At 43.9% G+C, this 25309-nt stretch overlaps 1 protein-coding gene across 2 annotated transcripts; it reads left to right on the forward strand.

The window, feature by feature from the left end:
- Positions 1–1028: 1028 nt before the first annotated feature.
- Positions 1029–25309, forward strand: PCBD2 (pterin-4 alpha-carbinolamine dehydratase 2). 2 transcript variants are annotated; one of them, XM_084215690.1, is made up of 5 exons: positions 1029–1125; positions 3770–3901; positions 8500–8557; positions 21803–21883; positions 23319–25309. In XM_084215690.1, exons 1-4 carry the CDS (start codon positions 1042–1044, stop codon positions 21868–21870), a joined length of 342 nt encoding a protein of 113 aa, XP_084071816.1. In that variant the 5' UTR covers positions 1029–1041; the 3' UTR covers positions 21871–21883; positions 23319–25309. The 2 variants fall into 2 exon arrangements, with proteins under 2 accessions (XP_084071816.1, XP_084071815.1); XM_084215689.1 differs by lacking the exon at positions 8500–8557.

The following is a 25309-nucleotide window of genomic DNA, read 5'->3' on the forward strand; positions in this document are numbered from 1 at the left end:
GACTGGTATGTTGTGTGGGGTTGGATTATGTGATTGCATAAAATTTATCATGGTGGAGGCTTGTCAGAGTACCCTAATAGGGTGGTTTAGAGAGCAAATTAAACTAACATAAAACAAAGACAGTCTTAAAACTTATTGTTTGGCAAATAGCTCATATCCCTGCGATGTAATTCTTCATTAATTTCTCTGCTGGCTCTGTCTTTTCCTCTGGAAATCAGAGGTCGTGTACATCTGTGTCCAAAAAGGGCACTGCACTGGTAAAACTTCAGTGTTACTGAAGATAAAGCTGGGATGGATGTTATTAATAAAGATTGTGAACAATAAATTGGAGCATTCTTGCCTCTGCCATCTGGTTCGTTTGGGAGGCCCAGGGTTAGATTGTCCCCAGTGCTCATGTCTGCGCTGCTAAACAGGGATGTGTTTACAAACAGAACGGGTCTGTTTCAGTGCGGTCCCGTGGGGTGGAAATGACACCTGCCCGCTCTCTGTGCGACAGAATCCACCCGCGGCCGGCAGCTCTGCTGGGCCGTTCTCCTCCCGGGTAGGTGTCACAAATCATCAAGGTTAAAAGAGACCTTTTAGACCGTCCAGACCAACCCTCCACCGGCACCGCCACCGGAACCCCCAAACCACATCACTCAGCGCCACATCCCGGCGCCTCTGAAACCCCTCCAGGGCTGGTGACTCCACCGCCTCCCTGGGCAGCCCGTCCAATGCCCGGCCACCCGACAGTGACAAGGTTGTCCTGAATATCTGATCTGAATGCTCCAATCTCAGCTGCAGGCCAGTTCTGCTCCTCTCACTGCAGGCACGGCAGAAGCGATCGGTGTCCCCCCACTCCAGCCTCCTTCCAGGGAATTGCCCCGAGCGCTGCGGTACCCGAGCCTCCCCGTTCCTGACCGCTGGCCGCTTTGCCGGTACCACCCGCGGCCCCGGGCGGCTGTCGCGGCGGAGGCAGCTGCCCTTCCCCCGTCGCTCTGTCTCCCCCGGTTCCGCCGCGGCTCCTCCCGCGGGCGCGGCGGGGGCGGGCCCGGCGGGGCCATGCCGGGCGGCGGGGCCGTGCTGCGGCGGGCGCTGCTGGGAGCGCGGCGGGCGGCGGGCGGCGGCGGGAGCCCCGCGGCCATGGTGAGGGCCGGGGGAGCGCGCCGGGCCGGGGGCGCGGGGCGGAGGGGAGGCACACGGACAGACCGCGGGCTCGGGTCAGTCCCGGCCCTGCTCCCTCGGAACTGGGGGAGCTGGGATCGCTCAGCCCGGAGAAGCCTCCGGGGAGCCTGGTTGGCACCGTTCAGCACGCGAAGGGGCACGGGGAGAGCTGGAGAGGATTTGGGGCAAGGGCGTGGAGGGAAAGGGTAAGGGGGAATGGCTTCACACTGTTAGAAGGTTAGATGGGATATCGGGAAGCAATTCTTCCCCGTGGGAGCGGTGGGGCCCTGGCACTGGCTGCCCCGAGGAGCTGCGGCTGCCCCATCCCTGGGGGTGTTCATCCGGGCGGGATGGGCGGGGAGCAGCCTGCGATAATGGAACGTGCCCATGCCCGTGGCAGGGGTGTTTCGAGATGGGCTTCAAAATCCCTTCCAACCCAAATCATTCTATAATTCTCCCTGTGTCCCCCTGCCATCCCACCTCATGGCTGATTATTTTATTTTTCACAATGCTAATAGTGAACAGCACGTGCAGGGTTCAACCCTCGCCCCTCAGGCATGAGTTAGTTCTATTTTTATTTTACTTAATGACTGTTTTGCCTGGGCTTCCTCCGAACAAACATTATCCATCACTCGGTTGACCCCAGCACCCAGCGGCCCCTGAGCGTGGCTGGGGTGCAGCACCTCGGGTGCTCGCTCAGCATTGGCACCCGGTGCCCATTCCTGCCTCCCTGGGCTCTGGCTGTGCCCCTGACGAGCTGCTGGGAGCTGTGAGTGTGGAAACACCATCAGGGTTTTATCTTTGTCCTTGCTGCTTTCTGCTGCTGGACATGGCGATGCGTCAAGGGGCTGACTCAGGACGTGGCCCCCACAATGCGAAACGTGCTCGGTGTTCACCGGGGCCTTCGTCAAATGCGGTCTCCATATTCCTACTAAAAACTCTGAGATCGAATTTCAAGCCACACCATTGTAGTGTCGATGGCCATGTGTCAGGTGAGGTGGCAGGAAGGCACCACAGTGTCCCCAGAGCTGGCACAGGACATCTCTGGACTTTGTGTTTGGGACAGCAAAGTCCAGCAGTCCTGGACTTTGCTGTCTCAAAAAAAACCACCACCCTCATGATTTTTTGTGCATTTGCAGTCTAATTTCATCTCGTGCCAGGTAAAACGGTACATTTCAAGACAGCCTTTGGCTTTGGTGATTTTGTATATGCTTGAAAAATAAAGAAAGAAGAATGTAAGAAATTTATGCCTGTGATGCAGTTATAGCAATGACAAATCTGAAATTTGTGTTCTTGCAAGCCTAACGTTGCGTTTGAAATGTCAAGAGCCTAAATTTGTTCAGTTTGGGGCCTGTAAACCCCATCTCTTGTTACATCTCTGTATCCCCCTAAACACAAACAGCAGCAGTGTTGCTGTTAGATTGATTTGCTCCATTTGGGGCTTTTTATCCTATGTTATTGGTGAAAATGTTGCTCCTTGGCCCTCGTGCATCTCAAGGCCTTGCTCGGGTCGCATTAATTGCGTTAATTCCGGCTCTGCTCAGACTCACAGCCCCATCTGGTGGCACCGCGGCTCGGCTGGCAGAGGTGAAACTCCTGAGCTGCTCAGCAGGTCCCATGTCTGAGTGAGCCTCTGGAGCAAAACTGCCTTTCTGGAGGATCTCACGAAGCTGAGCCAGCTGCTGAAATAAAGACTAAACCAATCTGAATGTGGCTGCACTGGGGAGAAAGGTTCTTCCCGCGAAAGCATCGCATTTATCATGAGAGCCTGAGAGCCAGCTCCCGTCTCTCGTATGAGCTCTGAGAAAGGGCTCATGCTCTCAGCCCCTGCTTTTAGAGAAGGAATCAAACCTCTTCCAAAGGCCCCACAGAACGTTCCTCTGTGTCTGACTCTGCCCTTGTGCGTGGTTCAGCCCCTGATTCGGATATTTAAGCAGTGTAAATCTGTCATGTCTGTGCTCCCAGTGGCATCAGGAGGATTCCTGTCCCTTCAGGTGATCCATACTTAAACACTGCTGCTTTGCAGAATCTAGTGCTTTTACCACTAGCTTCAAACTTTTTGTAATTGTGTCTGTATTGACTTTTTTATTCTTTTGATTTAGTTACAAAGCTCTTTGTTCCTTGTAGAACTCCATAGCATGTGCTGTCTTGAAAGTCCATTCCCACTTTCTTAAAATAGTAAAATACAAAGTAGGTAGAGGGCAATCTCCTGTTTTTCTTCTCTCTTTTGGTATCTCCTAATATCTTTTAGCCTTATAATTGTACATTATAATGTGAATCATCCTTTACTTACCAGACAGAATAGAACATTTGGAAATTAAATGTGATGTTACAGCATCTGGATAATTCAGATGACCAAGGGTACAGGTATGCTGATGTCCATCTTCATTCCTAGTTTTGTACAAAAAGCACTTGGCCAAACTTACCTGCCCAAACAGAAATGGCAGGGTTTGGCTGGTTTAGGTTAAACTGGTATGTGAAATTACAAGAGACAGCGCAGTGAATTTTCCATATCCTCACCTTTACACCATACATAACCACAATTCCATTGTGTGGTTTTTTTATTGTTGTACAAAAGAGAACCTCAGCCTCACTTGTGCCATGCCTTTATTTTTTCCCTCAATAGTCCTCCCAGTCTCACTGGTTGACGACAGAGGAAAGGAATCAAGTTTTACTGGATCTCAAAGCTTCAGGCTGGTCTGAGCTGGGAGAAAGAGATGCCATCTACAAGGAGTTCAATTTCAAAAATTTTAATCAGGTAATGATTGTTATATGCCACTTTTAATATAAAGGAAATGTAATTGCTTTAATTTCCATATGGTCTTGATGGGAAAATATTTATATTCAGAAGTTTGGGAGTATCCTGGTGGGGCCAAATCCTCTTGGATTTGCCCTGATGATTTGCTCTCAGATTCTGATCTCATTAGGTGGAGTAAATTAATTCCGTGCTGTAGTTGATAAGTAGATTTGTTCTAATATTACAGTTTCTTAAGTCTAATATTTAGGCTGGGGTCAAGGTTGTGATTGTGGAATCAGACAAAGCAGTATTTGATCCTGATTTATTTTTTTTTTCATTACTAGCACTCATAAATAGATGCTGGAAATACATAACTGATGGGCAGTGGGGATCATTTTTGTCAGGGAAATATGTGAGAAAAATAGGTATATATGAGAAAGAACAGAAACTTTTGGCAAGCAAGGTGGGGAAAACAAGAACGTTTCACCTTCTAAACAGGAAGACAAAGTTCTGGTATATCCTTGATTGAGTTGTGATAGCTGATCTTGCAGTGTCTTTGGCACACAGAGTGCACAGTACTGGTTTTTATTTACCCCACTGGGTTTTTGTTTGGAAACAGGATCCTGAGCCTCATCTCACACTCATAAGAACTTGTCTCAGACATTAGTTAAAAACTTGCTTTAGAAATACTGAATTTGTCTTGAGATCCCTGCTCAGCTACACTCCACTGAAAACTCCCTTCTGAGGAAAAATGACATTGCTTAGAAAAACTCACATTCCCAGAACATGCATTTCCTTTCTGTTTCATTTCTGAGGGAGGGGTGAGCTCTTTCTTGGGAGGGAAAGAGTTTCCAGGGGTTGGTTGGGATGATGGGTTTCACCAAGCTGGTTCTTTTCCTCACTATGGAGGGACATGACAAGCTCCAGTTTGGGGATGCTGTGGGTTTGTTGGTGTGTGTAGGGACCACGAGCTGTGCTGTGAGCTGTTTATATGGCTGTGCCTAAACCCAGAGCAAGAAGTTTTAGGAAACCACAGTGAGCTGGATAAACAACAATTTGTAATGCTGGCCCTTTTTTTTTTACTGTTTCAGTAGCTGTCATATTAAGGAAAGCCCAGGCAGTAGAGAGAAGGTGGGTGAGGTGAGCTGGGAGAAAGCAAAAGAGAAAACAGCTGCAGAAAAATCCAGCTCATTAGCAGGACAGCGCTGGTCCAGGGAGCACATCCAGAGCCATGAGTACATTTTTAACCTGAATGTTAATACAGAACAAATAGAACCAAATCAGTTCATTCCAAGGGCAGTGAAGGGGAGAAGCCCATGAGAGGGAGCTCACAGGAAGCCTTGGTGAGATGTGCAGGCAGCTGGGGGCTGGAGCAACCAGGAATGTGGCAGGATGGAAGTGACCCTTGGAAGAGTTGAGATTTTCTGACTTGAATATTCATGAAATGGCATCTCTGCGTGGTTGTGGTCAAAGTCTTTGTTGGTTCAGCACAACTAGAAATGAAGTTGCCCTCAAAATTATTTAAAAAGTGGTTTTGTCCACTGTAAATGAGTAACTCAGTTTGATCAGATGCCAACAGACAGGGGAGGAGACAGATCAGTGTTCTGCACCAGCAGATATCTGGAAAACACCTTGCTTTGACAAAAATTTACAAAGTTGTATTTTTTTTCTGACGGTGTAGACTTATCTTACCTACCAGCTTAGGTAGATATCCCTGTCTTCCTGATTTGAAGGTGGATGAAGCACATACCAGTATAGGAAGTTGAGTATATTTAAATTAGCTTGTGGGTAAATGATGAACTATATGTCAATATTTCTAGTACCTGTAGTCATGGGAAGAGTACTTTAAAAAAGTACCACTTGAATTTTTTGGAAGATATTAGAACAGTCTTTCATTGTTAGCTGCTTTCATGGATGTAAGGCAGAAATGAGAGCAGAGGCTGGGAGTTGGCTTCAAAACAAAATTTCTGCCTGCAGCTGGGAGACAAAGCCATGCAGGTGGGTGCTCTGGGCAGCTCTGCTTGGGTCAAGCATAGATGTGAATATCTGAGGGCAGAATTTCCCCTGCTGATTTTTACAGATTTACTGCAGTGTCCCCTTTGCTGTTGCAGAGGGCAGAAATCATTCCTTGTGCTTGTGGTCCAGGAGCAGGCTCAACATGCAGATCCCAAGGGCATTAGATCCTTAGCTGGCATTAGAGCAGGTATTTGCCTTTCGATAAGTTAAAGCTAAAAATAAATTTAAATTATGCATGTATGCTTAATTTAATTAATTTATGCACATATACTTGTATTTATAATGAATGCTAGTAAACACTGTGTTTACTACAACCTAGGAAACAAATGACAAAAGTGGAGCTATACCTGCCTTTTACTTTGGGAGAATTTAGTCCTGCAATGAAAAAATGGAACTTGTAGGTACAACTTCTTTCATTTAATGTAAAAAATATTCTATTTACAGGATTTAAAGTGTTTAGTAAAAGTCAAAGGACTGAGAAATGTCATTTCCTCAGCGATCTTCTTGCTGCCCTTTTACAGATGGCATAAAATCAGGTGTGGAAAAAAAATCACCCCCAAAAATGCACAAAAAAAAAAAAAAAAAAGTAGTTGAGCTGACATGAAAAGTATTTCAAATTTATGTTTTGCAGATGATATTGGTATGATTAATGTATTCATGGCTTTTTTTTTTTATTGCTTCTTGCAGATAATGTTCATGATGCATGGAAAATTCTGTGGCTTCAAAATCTATGCCAGGTTTACAAAGTCTATGTATGTCAACAGATGTTAAGAATATAAACACAACTTTTATTATAAAGTTGTGCAAATGTGTAGACATGAGCTTGGTTTATGTATATTATTTTCAGCATGAGAATGAAATGAAACTTCTGTGAAACAAGAGTTATTTGGATTCCTGAAGCTTTCAGGCTGAGATTAGTTCAGTTAAAAGCTATCAGCAGTGAGCTGCCTTTGTAAGGCTGACAAGCTAATGACACTTCTGGCTCAGGGAATTAGTTTGTAACCCAGAATTTGAAAGCACTGATGGTGTTTGTTATTCTGAGGATACATTTTCACAGAAATGGACTTTGGTGGTACAATTCTCTGAAATAAGCTGGAAACCAGCCTGGGGTTTCTGCTGAAAGCTCTTGGTTGGTTTTGTTGCTGTGGATGCCCACCCAGCACCAGTCCTGGGGGACTGGATGGCATTGGCTGTGTCTTCCCAGTATGTCAGGCAGGCTCCTGGTGGGTGTTCTGCATCTTGTGTAAAATAAAGTACACCAGTGGTGGGGGGGAAAATGCAATTCAGCTGTAGAGGAGAGTGCTGTCCAGAAGAGCTGTGCTGATGGCACCAATGCCTCTGTTCTCCATGTGCCTTGCAATTTCCCTGAGCTGTTGCCACTGTGGAGTGACAGGTAGGCAGTGATGAGTTAACACTGGAGTCTTTTACCTCCAGGACCCTTAGTGGGGTGCACTTGCTCAAAACCCCTGGATTGAGTCCCTTTTCCAAGGGAACATGTGCTTGGCTGAAACCTCTGGCTGTGAGTGAGGTTTTGGAGAGGAGGTGGGCTGGGAGCACTCCATGGCAAGTTCCCAGTTCCTGCTATCCATCTGAGTGCTCGTGAGCCTCTACAAACCTCACATCAGGGAGCTTCTTTGGGGCCTCTCTGCCAGGCTGCAGGGTAGAGAAGAGTGGCTGGTGAGGCTTTCAGGCCATGGTGGAACATCATGAAGTGATGTTGTCATCCATTCCCATCTTTGTGTTACTGAAACAAAACGGTTTTCTTCCCGTGGAACAAGCCCTCTGCTTCCAGTCTGCTTGAATAAGATTAGGAATTGGGATAGAAAGTCAATTTATGCCTCCAGATCATGCTGGTAACTTCTCCAATATTTCAGGTCAGTTCACTGTGGGAGCAGTGATCTGGAAGAGGGGACAGGCCTGGTTTAGAGATGAGAATTTCTCCCAGTTTCATCTCAAGCCCAGTCCTGGGCTGGGCGTGCAGCTGTGAAAGGCTGTGAGTGCAGGACGCCAAGTGCTCAGTTTGGGTCCTGTATCCAGCTGCTCACTTTCCCTGAATTTGCAGGAACATCTTAGCTCTGAGACTTCCATGTCTCTTGTCAAACTTGGTTGGATTTGACCAGAGGGTTTAAGGGGCAACTGCCTGTGTGATTGCGTTTCCGTAGGTAATCACACCAAGGCAGCAAATGCAGTTAGGAAATTACAAAGGTGGGCAAGTTTGCTGATGGTCAGGTTCAGAATTTACAGCTGCTTTCTTTTATAGGGTAAGTTTTTAATTAAGTTTGTTTTTGAAAAAAAAAAAAAAAAAGAATGTGTAGGAAGTCTCCATAAGACCTCTAACGTCATTTTCTAAAATGACAGGAAATCAAATGCTGTAAGAGTTTTAAAGCTATTTCAGATACATTTTTTGTCTTTTGGGGCAAAGGGTGGAGGTGGAAGATGAGTCTGAGTGGAGGGGACTGTACGGAAATGCTGTGCACTAAGAGTAGAGGCACATGGGTCTCAGTGCAATTTGTGTCTTGGCTTTTGAGAACATATTTAAAGATGTGCAAAAAATCTAGGAGTATTAAATAAGTTATTTTTCTCACTTTGCATTTCCTTTCCAGATTTGCTGTCTCTCTTGGTTGGAATCTGGGAGGAAAAAGTCAGACAGAGCATGTTATGGTACGTGCCTTTTTTTCTCCCTCCTGGTGATGCCAATTTTTTTTTCTCTTGGCTGTAGGGAGACATGCTCAGATTTGTCCCTTTAAATGGATGATCCTTGTTGTATGATGCCAGTGACACATCCAAACAAATTTGGTGGGATATGCAATGCATGCTCTTGATTTCTTTCAATGTCAGTACTTGGTGCCAGTGCCTTCAATACAATCTGGGTCCCTTCTTCCTTTTTCTACTCCTGGCACGTTGCTTTGTTTTTTACATTCATCAAAGGTTGGAAAATTCGGTTTTATACATGTAGGCAGTGTATTTCGTTTCCACTTTATGTACTTAATCTTTTGGCTGTTTGTCTAAAATACGTCCACGCCTTGTATGTATTGAAAACATTATATCCTTTAACTTACAATCTGCAGAGTTAAAATGAATTTTATGGTAAATATTCGGTTGTGGACCACATCTCCAGCTTTTTATATGCCACAGCGGTCTTGTGGTTTTTTTTTCTTCTCCATTGTCTGATAGTGAGGTCATTTTCAGTCCTCTTGAGATATTTTATTCCCAGCCAGATGCAGGCCATATATTAAAAGTAGCACCTGTGGCTAATATCACAGCAGCTTACCATAAATTTACATGGTAACTAGGATTATATCTGTCAAGACTGTTAAAAAATGTCTAGTTTTAATTTGATTTCCAGTATTGAAGGAGCTCTCCAACATTTTGCTTCATAACTATATTTTAAAAGTTAAAATCACTCCATTGTTAAGTTTTATAGCACTCCCAGTGCCCATTAAGTTGATTTGTTAAACGGGGGTCAGAATAAAGCAAGTTGGCTACGGGAGGATCGGAAACCAACCCATTTGTGACAAATTTAGTCCTCGCGTGTGAATCTTCTCAGAGCCCAGGGAGTGATTGGATTCAGGTGCAGCCTGTGTCAGTTGTGTTTAACCTCAAAGCCTGAGCAGCCTCAGCCCAACTGTCACTTCTGCTAATCGAAAGTTGGACCTATTTTCGTACATTTTTGGGGGAATTGCTGTTTTTAATGTAGTAGTGCTCTGCCAGCTCCTTCTGCTGGAGTTTTGCATTTGATTGCCTGTCGACTAAAAATAAATTATTTTTTTATCCAGCTAGGTAGGTGCTGGTTTTCATATAGGCTTTCTGAAACTGCTTCATTTTCCATTATCCTTTGAGTCCTCTCCCATATGCTGTGATTTGTGCACCTGCAAAGTTATGAAAGTATTTCATAACTTTGGTAGTTATGTTGGTAGTTATGTTGTTCACTAACTTCCCAGCGTTTATGAATACAATAACCGATTTACAATAAATCAGAATTATTTATGAGTAGGTTTACATAGTTGGAAATATCTTTGTATCTGAAAATAATGAATTTCGGGTGTATTTGCCTGTTGACATTTTCTTTTATTAGAAACTGATAGTGAAGTTTCTGGGACTGGCAGAGGTTAACCTGCAGGCCAAAACACAGTCAATGAACCGCATCAAGTGTCTCAGAGCAGAGCACAGTAAAAATATATGATTCCTGGATGGTCACACCTTCCTTGAGTTTATTCTTGGGACTGAGTGAGTAAATAAGAGTCTCGCCTCTGAGTCGGCAGATCAGGGTGCAGCTGTGGGACCTGGACATGATCCACCTGCCTGTGCTGTCTGCCACTGCCTGTGGGACAAAGGCAGTGCAGGGTCTGGGGGAAATTAAATTAGAGGTTCTTTGTTTGGAAGCTTATGATTCTCCTTCCTTGGCCTTGGAGAAGGAGGAGATGACACTGGAGCTCTGGTCAGCATGTCTGGTGTCCAGTGATTCTTCCAGCTAATTGGCAGTCAGTGATGAGGAGTTATGCAAAAGCTTGGAGGTCTGTAATGGTGGAAATGTGTGATCTGATTGTGTCTAAGAAGAAATTAAATCCTTGGAGCTGGCAGTTGGGAAATAAGGTATTTATTTTCTTCTCACAGCCATCATGGCCTGCCATGTACAAACCCATAGAATCCTGGAATGGTTTGGGTTGGAAGGGATCTCAAAGCTCATCTCATTCTGTACCCCTGCCATGGGCAGGGACACCTTCCACTATCCCAGGGTGCTCTAAGCCCTGTCCAACCTGGCCTGGGACACTTCCAGGGATGGGGCAGCCACAGCTTCTCTGGGCAGCCTGTGCCAGGGCCTCCCCACCCTCACAGGAAGGAATTTCATTCCAGTATCCAATCTAACCCTGCCCTCTATCAGTTTGAAGCCCTATTCTGTCACTCCATGTCCTGGTAAGAAGTCTCTCCTTGTCTCTCCTGTAGCCCCTTCAGGTGATGATTCCTCGTTGTGCTGTTGACTGTCCCATCTCCTGTTTGCCAGGCTTTGTGTGTGCAGATGCCACCACCCTTGTGTCCCACCTGCCTGGGACAAGTGCTGTTACAGTACCCACATCACCATTATAATTTCATTGTGGCACTGCCAGTGGTGTCAGGCCACCAGAGTTATTTAAAATGTCACAATATTAATAATATTTAAATAAATATAATTAGCTTTAAATTGAGAACTCATGCATGGTCATATGTCCTTCATCTCCTTCATCATGCAAAATGTCCCATCCTCTTGTGGTAGAGTTTGCATCAGTTTTTTTATTTTGATTGTTTTTGTGACTTAACTGTAATTTGGCATACTCATTTTCTTGATGAGCTAATCATATTTCTCCCAAGAATAAGCCATTATTTTATTGTTTATAATTATTGGGGTGTGGTGTTTCTAATTGCTGACTTTCTCCCCTCAGCAGACCTGTTGTATCTCCTTTTATGCACTCCACTCCTTAAATTCTGCCCAGTTGACCTTTGGGCTGCTCTCCAGTTGACTCCGATACAAATGCTTTTCTTAACAGATAGATTTATTATCACTCAAGTAAAAATTATTACAGCATTTGTTTTATGCTTGTTGCATGCATCGATCTGAAGATGCAAAAGAAATTATTTGTCAAAATGCCTTTTGGAGCTCACAAGCTGTCTTGTAGGTTTGTAGCAAAAGAAGAGTTTATCTTTTTTTTTCAGCTGCACGGATTGATTGTTTCAATTAAACAGAATAAATAATGTCCTATCAGCCATATGGACAGTGCTCAAAGAGATAAATGGGAGAAAGTCAATCTAATTTTAGCTACATTTTGGGCTTCCCATGATAAAACACCTTTGAAAAATGAATGGAAAAGTTAGTGGGTTTGAATTGAGTTGAATAGCTTCATTTGGTAAAATGCAAGTATGACTGCCTCTTTTGAAGAAGATGGTTACTCAGATGAAGGTTTTCATCTTTTCAGTTAAGGAAAACTGGTTTCTTGAAGCTCTTTTATGCAATAACATTTATTTTTATGGGGGGACAGGAACGATATTGGTTACATGCAGTCCTGGTTGTTTAACCTTTTGCATCCCCTTGCTTTTGGAGCAAGGCCTGCCTACACTTTCAAACTGTAAATTGCCTTTAGCACCAGCAGCTCTCACTTTCCCATACTCCCACAAAGGAGCGACGCGCTTTGCCATATTATTCTCTGCAGCCGTAATTAAAACTGGACTCCGGCTGGCAGAATAAACTAAAATAAAACTACGACGCCCCTATTTCAGAATTAACCATTACTCACCAAGAGCACATCAAACCCACTTAGCGGACATCCGTTAATCCCGCCGTGAGCCGGTTCAGCTTTAATGCGCGCTGTTTTACACGTTAAGGGGTTTGAAGTGCCGGGCCAGCGCTGACCTTTCGCATCTGCTCCTCTCGCAGTAGGAATCTCCGCTCGCCGCTCCCCGTCAGCCCGGATTAGCGTGACGAAGTGCAGCTCTTCTGCTGGCTGCAATTTCGGGTTTTGATCAGAATTATTTCTTTCACAAACAATCACGTTTGGCTAAAACGTTACATCTGCTCTGGAAAGCCACTGGCAGGGCCATCGTTTATCAGGGCGAGGCATGTGGAGGTTTTTTTAGCCCTCTTTTATAAAGCTGCAAACTCACTTCACGTGGCTCTTTGGGGGAGAGTTTCCTTTTTGCTCGTCCCCTTGCCCCTTATTCCTTTAGTTTTGTTTGGCTGAGATGAAAAGTCATTTTGGACGAACAAGAAGCTGGGTGTGATGTCTTGGAGGGGTTTAGTGGGAACACAGTGATGAGTGGGAAGCCCTGTGCTGAGTCAGCACTGCACTGTTTGGTTTATTTATTGCTAAGGATGCTTTGAAGTAAAAGGTTATTTATTCCTAGGATCAGAGGGAAAAGTCCTGATTACATGTTCAACCATGATTTTCCTTGGACTGGGGTGAGAATAACAACAGACAATTAGATATATGTCTGTGTATGTCCGAGGTGTCTCTGGTTGAGGGAACATTTACTCTGCTTACAGTGGGGGGGTGCTCATAGTGAGCAAAAATGCTGTTGACTGTACAAGCCCAGAATGTTGGGTTTGTGCACGTCTTGTAATGCCCAATCTAACAAAACCCCCAAGAATTGTACAAAGGGTTTCCCTTGGTGGTCTGCTCATATGAATTTCTAAAAGAAATTTGGTGTTCACTGGAGGACTCAGAATTAGTTTGCCTCCCCTCCTGAGCCTGCGTCTCCATTTCCAGATGGACCAATGTACAAGCAGTGTGGGTTGCCCAGAGAAACCTTTGTGTTCCGGTAAAAAAACAACCAACCAAAACTTTGCAAAATATTGCTCATCGAACATACTCTGTCACTTCCAGGCGTGTGCTTGGAGCATAAGAAGGGATCTGAAGACAGTGGATAATGTTAAATGAAGGCTGAGTACCTGAATTGTTGGCAGTTAGGTGAGCCTTGTTCTAATAACACAGCCTAATGTAGCTGCTTTTATCCTTTTCTCTGTGACCTGCCCCAGCCATTCTTCCAAACAGCAGAGACAGGAGGTGAAGCTCAGGTCAAGGTGACCTACAGATCCCAGAGGGAGCAGTGGGCATGGCCAGCCAGGCACGGGACCCGCCTGTGTGGAGCTTGAAGGATGCCCCATCTTGTCTGGGAAAATTCTTGGTCTGTCCTACTCTTTTTCCCTCAAATGATCTGTTGTTTCTAGACTTGAAATGTCTTATTTGCAAAATAACATTTGAATTTTATGGTGCAATATAAATTAGCGGCCTACCAGTGCTGGCCCAGGTAAGTCTCCTCCTGAGTTCACTGCCCCTGAACTCTGCTAGAAAAGGTGTCCAAACGTTAAAACTCGTTCTGACAGTGCAGTAGGACACCAGCAGCTCAGCTGAGTGAAAAGATTCCCTGACCAGATCCGACGTAAATGGTCCTTAGTTTGCTTTATTGCAGATCTCTAGATCTTTTCAGCTTCTGGCTTGGCCAGGAGAATGATGGGAAGACCTGTTCAAATTCCTCACATCTCCATCATGTTTTCTCTGTTGCGTGTTTGAATTGCTGAACTTGTCTTTAAAAAAACAAACTGAACCAAAAAAGCTGATGGGATAGTGGAAGATGAAATAGTCATGAGACCAACATCTTCTCTTAATCCATCATAAAGCAAAGCCTTTCTTACCACTCTTTGATGTGTTCTTAGGATCATAAATGGCAAATATTTAGAGGATTATCAGAGGCAGGATATGATTGCCCTTGGATGCTCAGCAGAGAAGATGTTGGATATTAAACTGATAGTGTATGCAATCTTGGCCAAAAGACCAAGAAGAATTTTGTCTGAGCATCCCTGTGTTATCAACAGCATGGATGGCATGTGAACTTCACTTTCATGTCTACAGCATGAAATCATTCCTTTGCATATGAGTAAAAACAAACATTGGGGAAAATTGCAGAATATGTTGCTCTGCTCCAGTCAAATCTGTTTAATCCAAAATGTGGCATGATGGGATAATGAACTTCTCTGTTCTTCTGTACCATACCTGGATTCTGTAAAAGTCAGAGGGTTTGAGAAACTTTAAGAAGGGGAACAGTTACTTAAATTAATTCTGATTTGCTCTGGTTTACGATACCTTCATGTCATGGGCTGGCACTGTGCTGTCAAGGATGATTCATTGCCCTGTGCCTTAGCAGAGGGCTCAGGTGCCTGAATTCAGAAGGTTGGAACTGGGGGCTCTCTACACCTTGTTACTACTTTATTTTTATTGTGGTTTGTGTGATGGCTTTATTACAGTACAGCCAAGGGTTTGATTTGCTGGACCAAACATTAGTTTTAGCAAGTCAAATTATCATTGTTCTTTCAGTTGTGCAGCCAAGAGAGTTTATTATTTTAAGTGCCTGATTACTTTAGCAGGTGGTCAGTTAATGGGGACTTCACTGTGTTATTTTATGTTTTTAGGTAGGGTGCAAAAAGCTCATTTTAAAAAGTCTTTTTTTTTTTTTTTTTTTTTTTTGTGCAAACCTCCTAAGGGCAACCTTTATATTCCATTTTTTAACACAAAGCACACAAAAATGGCTTGGGAGATGGAGAGCTGCATTGAGGGAGAGTTTCCACCATGCTCTAATTCAGTCCTTACACCTGGGAGTATTTCCCTCTTTTTTTCGTGGAAAATGTAATTCAAAGATCTACAATTTTTAATAAATAAAAGAATATTAATTAGTCCATAGGTGCTGAGGGACCTGGGGGAAAAAAAGGAAAAATTAAAGCATTTATTTTCTATACTTTGATATGAAATGATGCTTCACAAATACCACATGACTTAGTTGCAGGTGTGGTTGGGACTTAGGGTATCTACTCATTTTGCAAAAGTTTTATGGGCAACTATCGTACTTATCTACCTATAAACAAATGAAAGCATTTTGTAATATGTTTGTATTGGCATTGAAACTTTTATCATTTCCAGAAAGTTTTTATGCTGTTTTAAGGCGTCTCCATCTTTTCTCTCTTCTACTCCATCAAGTCTATATTGGATATAGAAAGAAATTCTTCCCTGTGAGAGGGGTGAGGCCCTGGCACAGGTTGCCCAGAAAAGCTGTGAATGCCCCTTCCCTGGAATAATCAAGACCAGATTGGATGGAGCTTGGAGCAACCTGGGATAGTGGAAGATGTTCCTCCCCATGGCTGGGGATTAGAAGTAGGTGGTGTTTAAAGTGCCTTCCAGCCCAGAGCATTGTTCCCTCTCATTCTGTGGTGTCACAGCTTCGGTCCCTGCTGAGCAGGGAGGATGGAGCCCTGAGCTCCAGTTCCTTTGCAGAGCTGCATCTCCAGCACTGTCAGAGCTGTGTTGTGTCTGGTGCTGCACTGGCTCTAGAGGGTGCTGAGTAAGTGCAAACTTCCCTTTGCCACAAGTGGCATGGGCTTTTCCTGGGACAGCATTCCTGGAATTGCCTTCTGTCACCTCCTGCAGCTCTGGACCTTGTAGCGGTACCTGGGTGAGGAGCGTCCCCAGCCAGGCAGGGCTGTGCCTCCCAGCTCCACTCCTCTCTGCCTCCAGTTATCCTTCATGTTCCTCAAATTGGTAAATCATATGACAATAAACAGAAATACTCTCAGTGAAGAGAGAAGGGGAAACTGTTGTTTATCTGGTCAGGTGGTTTAGATTAGCAGTGATGCTGGTCTGTATTATGTTACTTTAAATCATAGTGTCCCAACAGGACATAAATTATGAAGATTGTTACAGTATGTTTCATCCAATGTAAGATCAACAAATTGGAATAATTTTTTTTAATAGGAAAATCAGTGCTTTGGCAAGGTTATTGTTGAAGAATTTAATTTAACTTGAGCTTTGCTTGCATTATTTCTTAATATATAAAAACTATTTGCATAATGTACGAAGTATAAACATTTTTAGAATCAAAGGCAAGAATGCCTTTTCCAAGATTACATGGAGTGGCAAACTACTTAGAATAGATCAGTGTTTGTGCTTTTGCTGTCAGAAATGTTTGATATAGAGCTGGCAAGCTGGTTTCTTCACTGACATAATTGTAAACAAGTGTTGGGAGACAGAAACGGCATTCTTTGGAGAACATGGTGTAAAGGTTTGCACATTCTCTGCTGCACATCTAACACAGCAATGTTTACAGCTGCAATAGGAATGTAAATAGGTAACTTTTTTTAGAGTGTAAAGCAGCATTGCATTTTTGTGTGAGTGATGTATGCAGATAAGTAGGGGGGATGTGAGTGGTCAGCTCTGGACTTTCAAAGGACATTGTAAATGCAGAAAAGCATTGGCAATTCAGTTGGAAATTGGAGTAGTGGGAGTTTGGAGTTTTTAGTTTCAGATATTGCTATGAAGATGGAAATGGCATCTCAGTCCATGCCAGAGTGTCTTTAGTATTATTCTTCCATCCTTTCCCCTCATTATTATCATTCAGAGTTAAGAGCACTGCTTTCCCCAGTCACAGGTGATGCTGTGGAATGTGAAGGTTGCCTCTGTTCTCAATATTTTGTTGCTCAAGCTATTGAAGAGGAGTAAACCAAATTTCTACCAGCGGTTCATCAGGTTCACCTTCAGACCCTGTTGGCTGCCCATGCCACAATGGAGAGAGTAGGGAATTGTAGCACAATACCTGATCTGTCTTGTCCATGCCTTGAGGCCTCAGCAGAGAGATGGGGGACACGAGTAACCTGAGTTTAGCTCTATTTTGGTGCATGATTATTTTCATTGTTAATTACTGTCTCACTGTTCATGGGTTGATGTTAAAAAGGGGGAAGCAATGGGAAGATGTTCACCTGATTATGTTGTATATGAATCCAGACACAGACAAAAAGGAGGAGGAAAATATCTAATGCCATGTGGATCCAGGGTCCCTGAGGGTGGTTCAGGCAGATTGATGATGCCAACAGGGAAGAATCCCAATATTGGGATTCCTGTGGTTTTGGGACTGGGTACCTCTCCTTCTGTGCTGCTATCAGCTTCCTAAATACTAATTAGAATCCTTTTTTTGTGTTTTAACTATGTTGTCATTTTCAGATAAAGAGTGTAGCTTTGTGACGTGAATTATGCATATTTATACGATAAAAGTATTTTGTGATGGAGTAAATAGAATCAAAATAAAACAAAGTCCAATTTTTTCCTGAGAGCACAAGAGAAAATGTTGTGAGAGCGCTCTTGACTAGCAGCTGACTTGCAATATCTTGAGCTTTTTCCTTTTATCTGCTGGCTTTTAGCTCACTGTTAGGTAGTAATGTCAGCTGGATATGTGAAAGCTTCTGGAGTTTGGGAGTGAACCTTAATGATTGATTTTATTGTTACACATGTCAAGCTCTAAGGAGAATACATGCTGTACCCTGGGTACTTTTTACTCAGGTGAGTGGAGAGCAAGTGTGCGAGCTGTAGTCATCTCCTGTGTGACAGTGTCACTGTAACCTGAGTCATTCATTAATTTCCCACTGATAGATGGTACAGATGCAGCCTGGGAGGCAGGGGAAGGGAAGACAGGTAGCCCTCATGCTGCAGAAGGTCAGGGTTAATGCTACCTCCAGCGTTATAATGACAGATGGGAGGCAGAAACCTTAATGTACTTGTGATTAGCACATGCTTTCCTTGGCTGCGCGTCCAGAGGATTTAAGAAGCCTGAGTGCACACTTCATTTTAAAACAAACAAACAAAAAAAAAAAAAGTGTGCATGGATATGTTGTTGAGCCTTTCAGCTGTTTTGCTTAAATATCTCCACTTGCACTTGGAGTCAAGTACTGTCAGCTGCTTTCTTCTGGAGATGCACGGGGTGATCCATCACGGGGACTTGCGGTGGGTGATGTATGAGCGCAGCACAGCGACCTGTGAGCCTTTGATGTATAACTCATCAAGATAATGTTGGCAAGCATTGTACAAAAGCAGCCTGTTTAAAAAGTATTAAGATGAATGGATTCCTTGCTTAAGAAGTGTGAAAGGAAGAATAATAGCCGATTAGCTCCGGGATCCCGCGGTTCTCCCAGAGCTGTGCAGCGCTGGGCGGGGCAGAGGAGCGCATGGAATTTCATCTTTCCTCCCAGTTCTGACAGCAAAGTGTCTGGCCCTGGTTTTCCCATTCTCAGGCAACAAAAGTAACATTGAGTCTTTTTTTGTGACAGTGGATTATATCAGTTTCAAGAGCAGCTTGACCAGTCACAAAACATTATGAGACAGCTGAATTTTTTTATAGTTTACCTTGGGTTTTTTTCACTTATTTAGGTTAGCTTGTTTTTCTAAGAATAGCCCTGATTTTTATCTCATGGAGGCATATTAGGGCTGCTAGTATTTAAGAAACATTTTAAATGTGATGTTATGACTGAAACACCATTAGTTTTTAGTTCCTTCTTTCGTGATCTTAAAAGATGTGAAGGGAAGAGACATACCAGCACACCCAGGCATCTTGCCTGTGCAGGATTGCTTCACTCCTTACTTATATTGCTCTGCATGGTTTGTCTGCACTCTGCCAGCCCTTGGGTGTTGTGGTCTACATGTGGAGTTCCCTGAATGTCTGGATACTATTTTAGCCCAAATGTCCTAAAAGGGTTAGGTTAAAAATGTGTCTAATATGCCTATTACTGAAAAACCAGAATGCTTCATAATATTTACTGCATCAAAGTCTCTTTTAATACTTTTTTATGGCTTCTAGAAAATGCACAAACCCTTTCTTTCTCCTGTCTTTTTATTTTTGAGGGAAAACCCAGGAAAAGTTCTCATCTGGGGCCGAGGGACTGCACCTCCCTGTTATTAATAGAGTGAAAGTCAAGACTGTGTTGGGTCTCTCTGTCATGAGTGAAGTGGTTGTCCCACTTTCATCAAGAAATGTGTGATGGTCTGATAAACTCTGCCCACCGCTGCAGTCTTGACAATGATCTTGCACTGCAGACTGCATAATAATTTTCATTATTTTTAATTAAATTTGAAGAAGTGCAGACTCCTGCTCAAATTAAGGTTGGTTGTGTTGCCGGAATGCAGTAATTACTTTAATTGATCACAAGATAGTTTCCTTGATCACCAATTAGACCAAATTACCGATCAAGTTTCAAAACGTGAAGAAATGTCCAAACTGATTTTGTGTAATAGTGTTTTCATATCTAATCAAACCTAAAGATCTTTTCCTTCCAGAGCCAGTTGTATTTTCCCAAAGAAAGGTTAAGGCTCTACAAATATAAAGGTTATTAATAAACAATAGTGTTCCAATTCATTTAATTAGTAAAGGAAGTATTTAAGACCTTAATGGAGATTGTGTTGGTGAAATTGCTCAGTAGAACCATAGGTCATTTTTTTGTGAGAGTTACACTTTGTGTGTAATTAAAGTAAACTGAAATGCAAGGAGTAAGTTGCTGTGGGTAATGTGCAATGAGGGAGAACATTTCTGAGCAGAGCAGGGCACGCACGAAGGCGGGCAGGCTTCATCCTTCACTGTGACACTGGATTGCCCTGGTTGGGACAGTTGTGGGCACCTGGAGCAACAGGCAGCAGAACATGTCCTGGGGAGAGTCCTCTGCGCTGGAATTTATTTCTTTTCATGAGCTGGACGGCCTCAAGTTGAGCAGTCTTTGGTAGGATGAACAGTTTTGTGACCAATGTCCATTTTATCCAGTTGGAGACTCTTCTCTCTGCGGGGAGGGGGCAGTGGGATGTCGTGTTGGTGCACTGACTGGGGGGATTTGGTGGTCTACTGATGAGGAGGATTTGTCATCTCAGCTGTGGAGGAAGGTCTATAGGGCAAATTAATTTTTTAGCGTAATTTGCTTGTGTAATTCTCTGAGTATGCTTTTGTTGGAGCAATGATTATTGTCTCACCATCAGTGACTGCAGTGTGACCTGGGTCTGTACATGGGCGGGGGAGTTTCTGGGATGAACAGACACCAATAGAGCATACACAAACCTGATAGGGGGGTTTATACATTTATTTTTATTTTTTCCCTTGCCATTTGTTTCTGTACAGAAAATTTGGTTGCAGACACATCACTGTTTTAAACTTTTGAGAATATATCTGTGTATTGATTGCTGTGTTGGAAATAACATTCTTATTGAGACCCTGGACACTCTAAAAAGATTTAAATCATCATTATTAATGGAGAAGTTTTCCAAATCATTGCTAACATCTGATGCACAACTTGCAGCTTTGTACTTCAAAGCATGCTGCTGAAACATGGGCAAACTTTTAAAAGTAATTGTTCACTCAAAGTAAAACTAAACTGAGCGAGAGCTTCAAGGGAAGTTAGATTCTCCTGAATTTTGGAAAGCTCTTGGGTCAAAGAAAAAAAGCTTTTTAATTGCTGACAGTTTGGTGATTTCCAAATGACAAACCTCATTGGAATGATTTTCTCTGATTATAACGTTTGCATTCATTTGACTGGCAAAGCGACCAGCAAAGTCATTCTTCATCCAGGCACCAATTCTTTTTTTTTTTCCTTAAAGGTTTTTGCAATTTGTGAGAGGGAAAAAGACTTGAAACTATTATCAACCATTATATGTTATTCATTGACCACATGTTTGTTTGAAATGGTCATCACTTGGTGGAATGTGGGCTATATACATTCTCTTCCATAAATTAGCACTAAAAACCTACCTAAATCAGGTATGGTTTTGTGGAGCTTGTTGTATTATAATCTGAACCAGACTGTAACGTGGATGTTCCTCCAGCTTTGCATGTTAATTCAGGTCCTGAACCCGATGGATGGAGCTTGGTCTGAACAAAGCCTGCTGCTGAGAGGCGTCCTGCTCACGCTCCCAGGCCCTTTGGGCCCCACTGCATAATTACAGTCTTGATTTGCATGGATCTTCTCATTTTCTTTATAGTGCAGTGATTTGCTCCTAAGTATTTTGGCAAGGGCCTGCTATTATTTTCCTTTTGAGGCTCTGATAAAACGTGTGTCCTGGGGGAGCATGTAGGGACAGAGGATTGGAAAACCTCTTTTAACTCATTTAAAGGGAAAATATGTCTCATTAAGCAGAGGGGCAGCCCACCTGCTGCCTTTTTCTCCTCAGTAAAATAAATAGCAGAATGGTTAAATGGAGGGATGGGTTTCTGGAAGCAGTGTTGGTCATACAGTGGCATGGTGCTTAATTAGAAATGGCAAATTTCTAAGATGCAGTAGGGGATGGGGGACTTGGGATGGATATTTAAAATCCCTGCTGATGCCAGAGGTAAAATCACTGCTGGCATGCAATAGCTTTGAGTCCTGGGCTAAGTCACATTGAGCAGGGTGATTTACCAAGGTCTGCAGGGGATCATTTCAGCTGTTTTGAGAATGCACCAGTGGCATGAGAAGTTCAAATGCTTCTTTAGCACACATAAACCCGAGGTGCAGCCATCTGGGGCATGTTGAGGAGATTTTGAGATTTTGGAGTGAATCTTGCCAATCCACTGCCAATCCAGTGTTTTCCTCTTTGCTCTCTCTTTCCCTAGGCTTTTGGATTTATGACACGTGTTGCTCTACAAGCAGAGAAGATGAATCACCACCCGGAATGGTTTAATGTCTACAGCAAGGTAACGTTCACCAGCCCTAGTTACTCACACAGCAGTGGAGTTAAGGAGACCAAACCACTGGCCCATTCTCTCTGCCTTTATTTGTAGCTTGTCTACAAGGTAAGGGAATGGGAAGTGTCTCTATAAAGAGATTTGAGATTTTAAAGAGATGCTGAGGTTTGCAGTGGTGAGGAATCAAGAATGAAGCTCTTTGCTCCTGCTGCCAGCTGTATGGTTGGGGCCTGTGGCTTCACCTCTCTGGCTGAGATCTAAAAATACAGCAGAAGCCTTTAAACTCTTATTTAGCCAACCTGAATAAATTACTGTTTTAAAACTACTCTCCAGCTCTCATTCCTGTGCAGCAGGTCAGGAACTGAGCAGTGTAGGGTAGCAGACTGTTGGTACCTAAATGGGAGCCTGGCAGTCTCAATTCAGATTTGATTTTTTAGAAATTGTAGGCTCCTATGTCTCAACATAGCAGCTTATAAAATTTGTTTATAATATTACCTAACTGATGGTGGTCTCATATTTACAAGGGGTTACAAGGATTACTGCAACCCTCGAATGAAAGGTGCTGTGTGAAGGGAGAAATTACTGCTCTCCCTTCAGTTTTATTTTCTAATACTTCTCATTGCATTGTATCACATTGTTTGTTGTAGCATTTAGTGAATATATGGCAGTGCCACTAAAAATATACCAAAAGAAAGGACATATGGACGAGCAGCCTGTAGCTCAGACCACCACCCTCAGAGCAAGACATCCCACCTCTCCTTGTAGCTGAAACTCCCAGCAGAGACTCTTCCACATCAGCCCTTCATGTCACCCTGTTCAGGGGACATTAAATGATCACTGGTAAATGAACTGATCCTGATTTTCTTGGATTTCTAGAGTATTCAGATTTTGTCTCTCTTTTCCTTTTGAGTCTTCCCAAAATCTCAGTTGAAGGCAAGACAAAATAATGCCCAAGTTGTCATCTGGCTCAGTCTAAACTGACCTGTGAGGCAGCTGTGTCACCTGTACCTTTTTTTTTTAATGAATCTTCAGCAAGCTTAAGAATTTTTTCACCTTTGGGATGCTGGTTCTTAACAAAATATGAGCCCCTGATCCAGCTCTTGGCAGCTTGGTCACTTTCCTGGGTTCTTCATGAAACTGATCCATGGAAATTAAACTTAAAGAGTGAATGATTTAATCAGATACCTCTTCTTGGATGAAACCCAAGAATACAAAGCCTGTGTTATTCTGCAAAAAGGCTCATCTGGTGAGGTTCCAGGCTCTGTAAATCCTCCTCACCTACAGCACCTTCTGGTTTACATGAGCAGGGAGGGTCCAGCTTGGTGCTTGCCAGGAGCACCAAGTAAAACCAGCTCACTACACCATGTTCCCAATGAACTGCTGTTCTGCCTGCATGTCAGAGATCAAAATGCCTTTGTAACCTCTTTCTTTTCCTTTGTGACAGGTTCAGATAACTCTGATTTCCCATGACTGTGGTGGGCTGACCAAGAGAGACGTGAAGCTGGCTCAGTTTATTGACAAAGCTGCTGCCTCAGTTTAACCAGGATATAAATAGCTTTAATACAGTGTCCACCTATGTTTTGTTTTTAAATTGTATCTCTCTTTCCTTGTAATCCTGATTTCCTGTAGAGGGAAGATATTCTGAAAAAGGAGTGGCTGAGCTTTTCTGACCTTCAGTACCTTAGTCTTGAGACCCCTTTGGATGCCTGTGCTTGTCCTTTCCCGTTGCTGGTTCTGCAGGAGGATGCAGTGGATAAACCAGCATTAAATAAGTTCTGAACAATAATTTTTTAGAAATTAAACTGTGCTGGAATGAAACCAGGAGGCCCCCCATGTGTGTTGGTGTTCCCCAAACTCACAGGGACTGGTGGCAGCTGCCATATGAGCTTCCCCTGTGCCTGGGCACTTCCCTCTTATGGTTTTGTGCCATCTCTGCACTTCAGGGTAAGAGCAGCCTGGCCAGGTCAGTCCCCTCTCACTTGGTACCATCATCTCTGCTCTCTGCCAGTGACCAGTGACAAGTGCAGGGACACTGGGGAGAGCAGTGCAAGCTGCTGCTGAAGTGTCCTTGGAGTTGCAGCTCAACTGGCAGGAACAGCTGTATCCAGAGTCGCTGCTTGAGAGCCTTTCCCCGTCTGAGAGGATAAAATCACATAACCACAGACTGGTTTGGGTTGGAAGGAGCCTGAAAGCTCATCTCATTTCAACCCCCTGCTGTGGGCAGGATCACCTTCCACTAGACCAGTTTGCTCCAAGCCTCATCCAGGCTGGCTTGGACACTCCCAGGTGCAGGACTGGATCTTGGAGTTGCTGAAAACTTTAGCACCAGTACCGCAAACACAAAGAGTCCAGGTGAGCTCCCAGCTCCCACACCATTAAATGAAACCTGTGCTGAAGTGCTTGGCCAGGTCAGTGCTCAGCTCCCTGCAGGACCGAGCCACTGTTGGTGTTGTAATGCTCCAGTACCTGCTGGATCTTGGCCAAGTGCCCGGAGCCCTGGCCAGGGCTGCCGGCGGTGAAGGAAGCGGCATTAGCAGGATTCTTGCTAAGCTGGGCTTGACTGAAGCTATGCTCACCCACTTTTTTTTTTCATAGCTAGAATTACTCGTTGCAAACATTGTTGCAGGAGTCGCAGATCCCACTGACAACGTTTAAAATAGTTCCTTCCGTCGTTTGAATGTCTTTGTTTTTATCCTATGATCCTCCCCGAGACAGATTTCCAGCGCCGGCAGGGAGATTTCATCCTGCTTGAGGCTTGCAGGAGGGCCTCTCCCCCTGCAGTGCCCCGGCTGGGTGTCCCCAGCATGCTCTGTCATGCCCTGCCAGCAGCTCCGGGTGCGGCGCTGCCGGGAGATTGACACCTCCCAAATGCCGGAGCGCATTGCTCAGATGACACCGGCGGCACTGCCACCAGCTACCGAGAAGGGAGATGCGCCACTGCCAAAATCTATATCGGGGCTCCGTGCGAGGTGTGTGGTCTCTCAGATATTTTGGGATGCGAAATGCCACGAGCTGCCACCCAAGTGACTGGGTCGGTAAAATGAGAATGATATTTTTTGTAAATCCTTAGCAAACACACCGTCACGTGCTAATTGGTCACACACAGAAAGCAAGACGTTGGGGTTTATTGTCAGTAACCCTGCTTGGGATATCAAGTTAATACCTAAAAAGACCCAAATTCAGACTACGTGCTCAGCTGTTCTTTTCTCACAAGTGCCTTTCCCCAGTGAAATGGAGGATTTCCCTGATATGGTTTGAAAATGGTTGCTGTTGTGAAGAGCGAATGAAACTAAAACAACCAGGCTGTGATGTCTCCTGTTAGTGGTGGGGAAGTGAAATGAGCTTCACCCAAAGTTTTGACAACATCTCTAATGAAGTGTGTAAAGTGTGTTGTTCAGAATTGATATATAACGCGTGGGCTTTGAATAAAACCAA

This window comes from Fringilla coelebs (assembly GCF_963513975.1).
Source record: "Fringilla coelebs genome assembly, chromosome: 15".
Lineage (NCBI taxonomy): Eukaryota > Metazoa > Chordata > Aves > Passeriformes > Fringillidae > Fringilla > Fringilla coelebs.

What these genes read in the sequence shown, in the direction of transcription:
- PCBD2 (XM_084215689.1), top strand. Translation starts at nt 1,042, where the DNA reads ATGCCGGGCGGCGGGGCCGTGCTGCGGCGGGCGCTGCTGGGAGCGCGG. An exon ending in GCGGGAGCCCCGCGGCCATG is followed by an intron (nt 1,126 to 3,769) that starts GTGAGGGCCGGG and finishes TTCCCTCAATAG; the next exon opens with TCCTCCCAGTCTCACTGGTT. An exon ending in ATTTCAAAAATTTTAATCAG is followed by an intron (nt 3,902 to 21,802) that starts GTAATGATTGTT and finishes CTCTTTCCCTAG; the next exon opens with GCTTTTGGATTTATGACACG.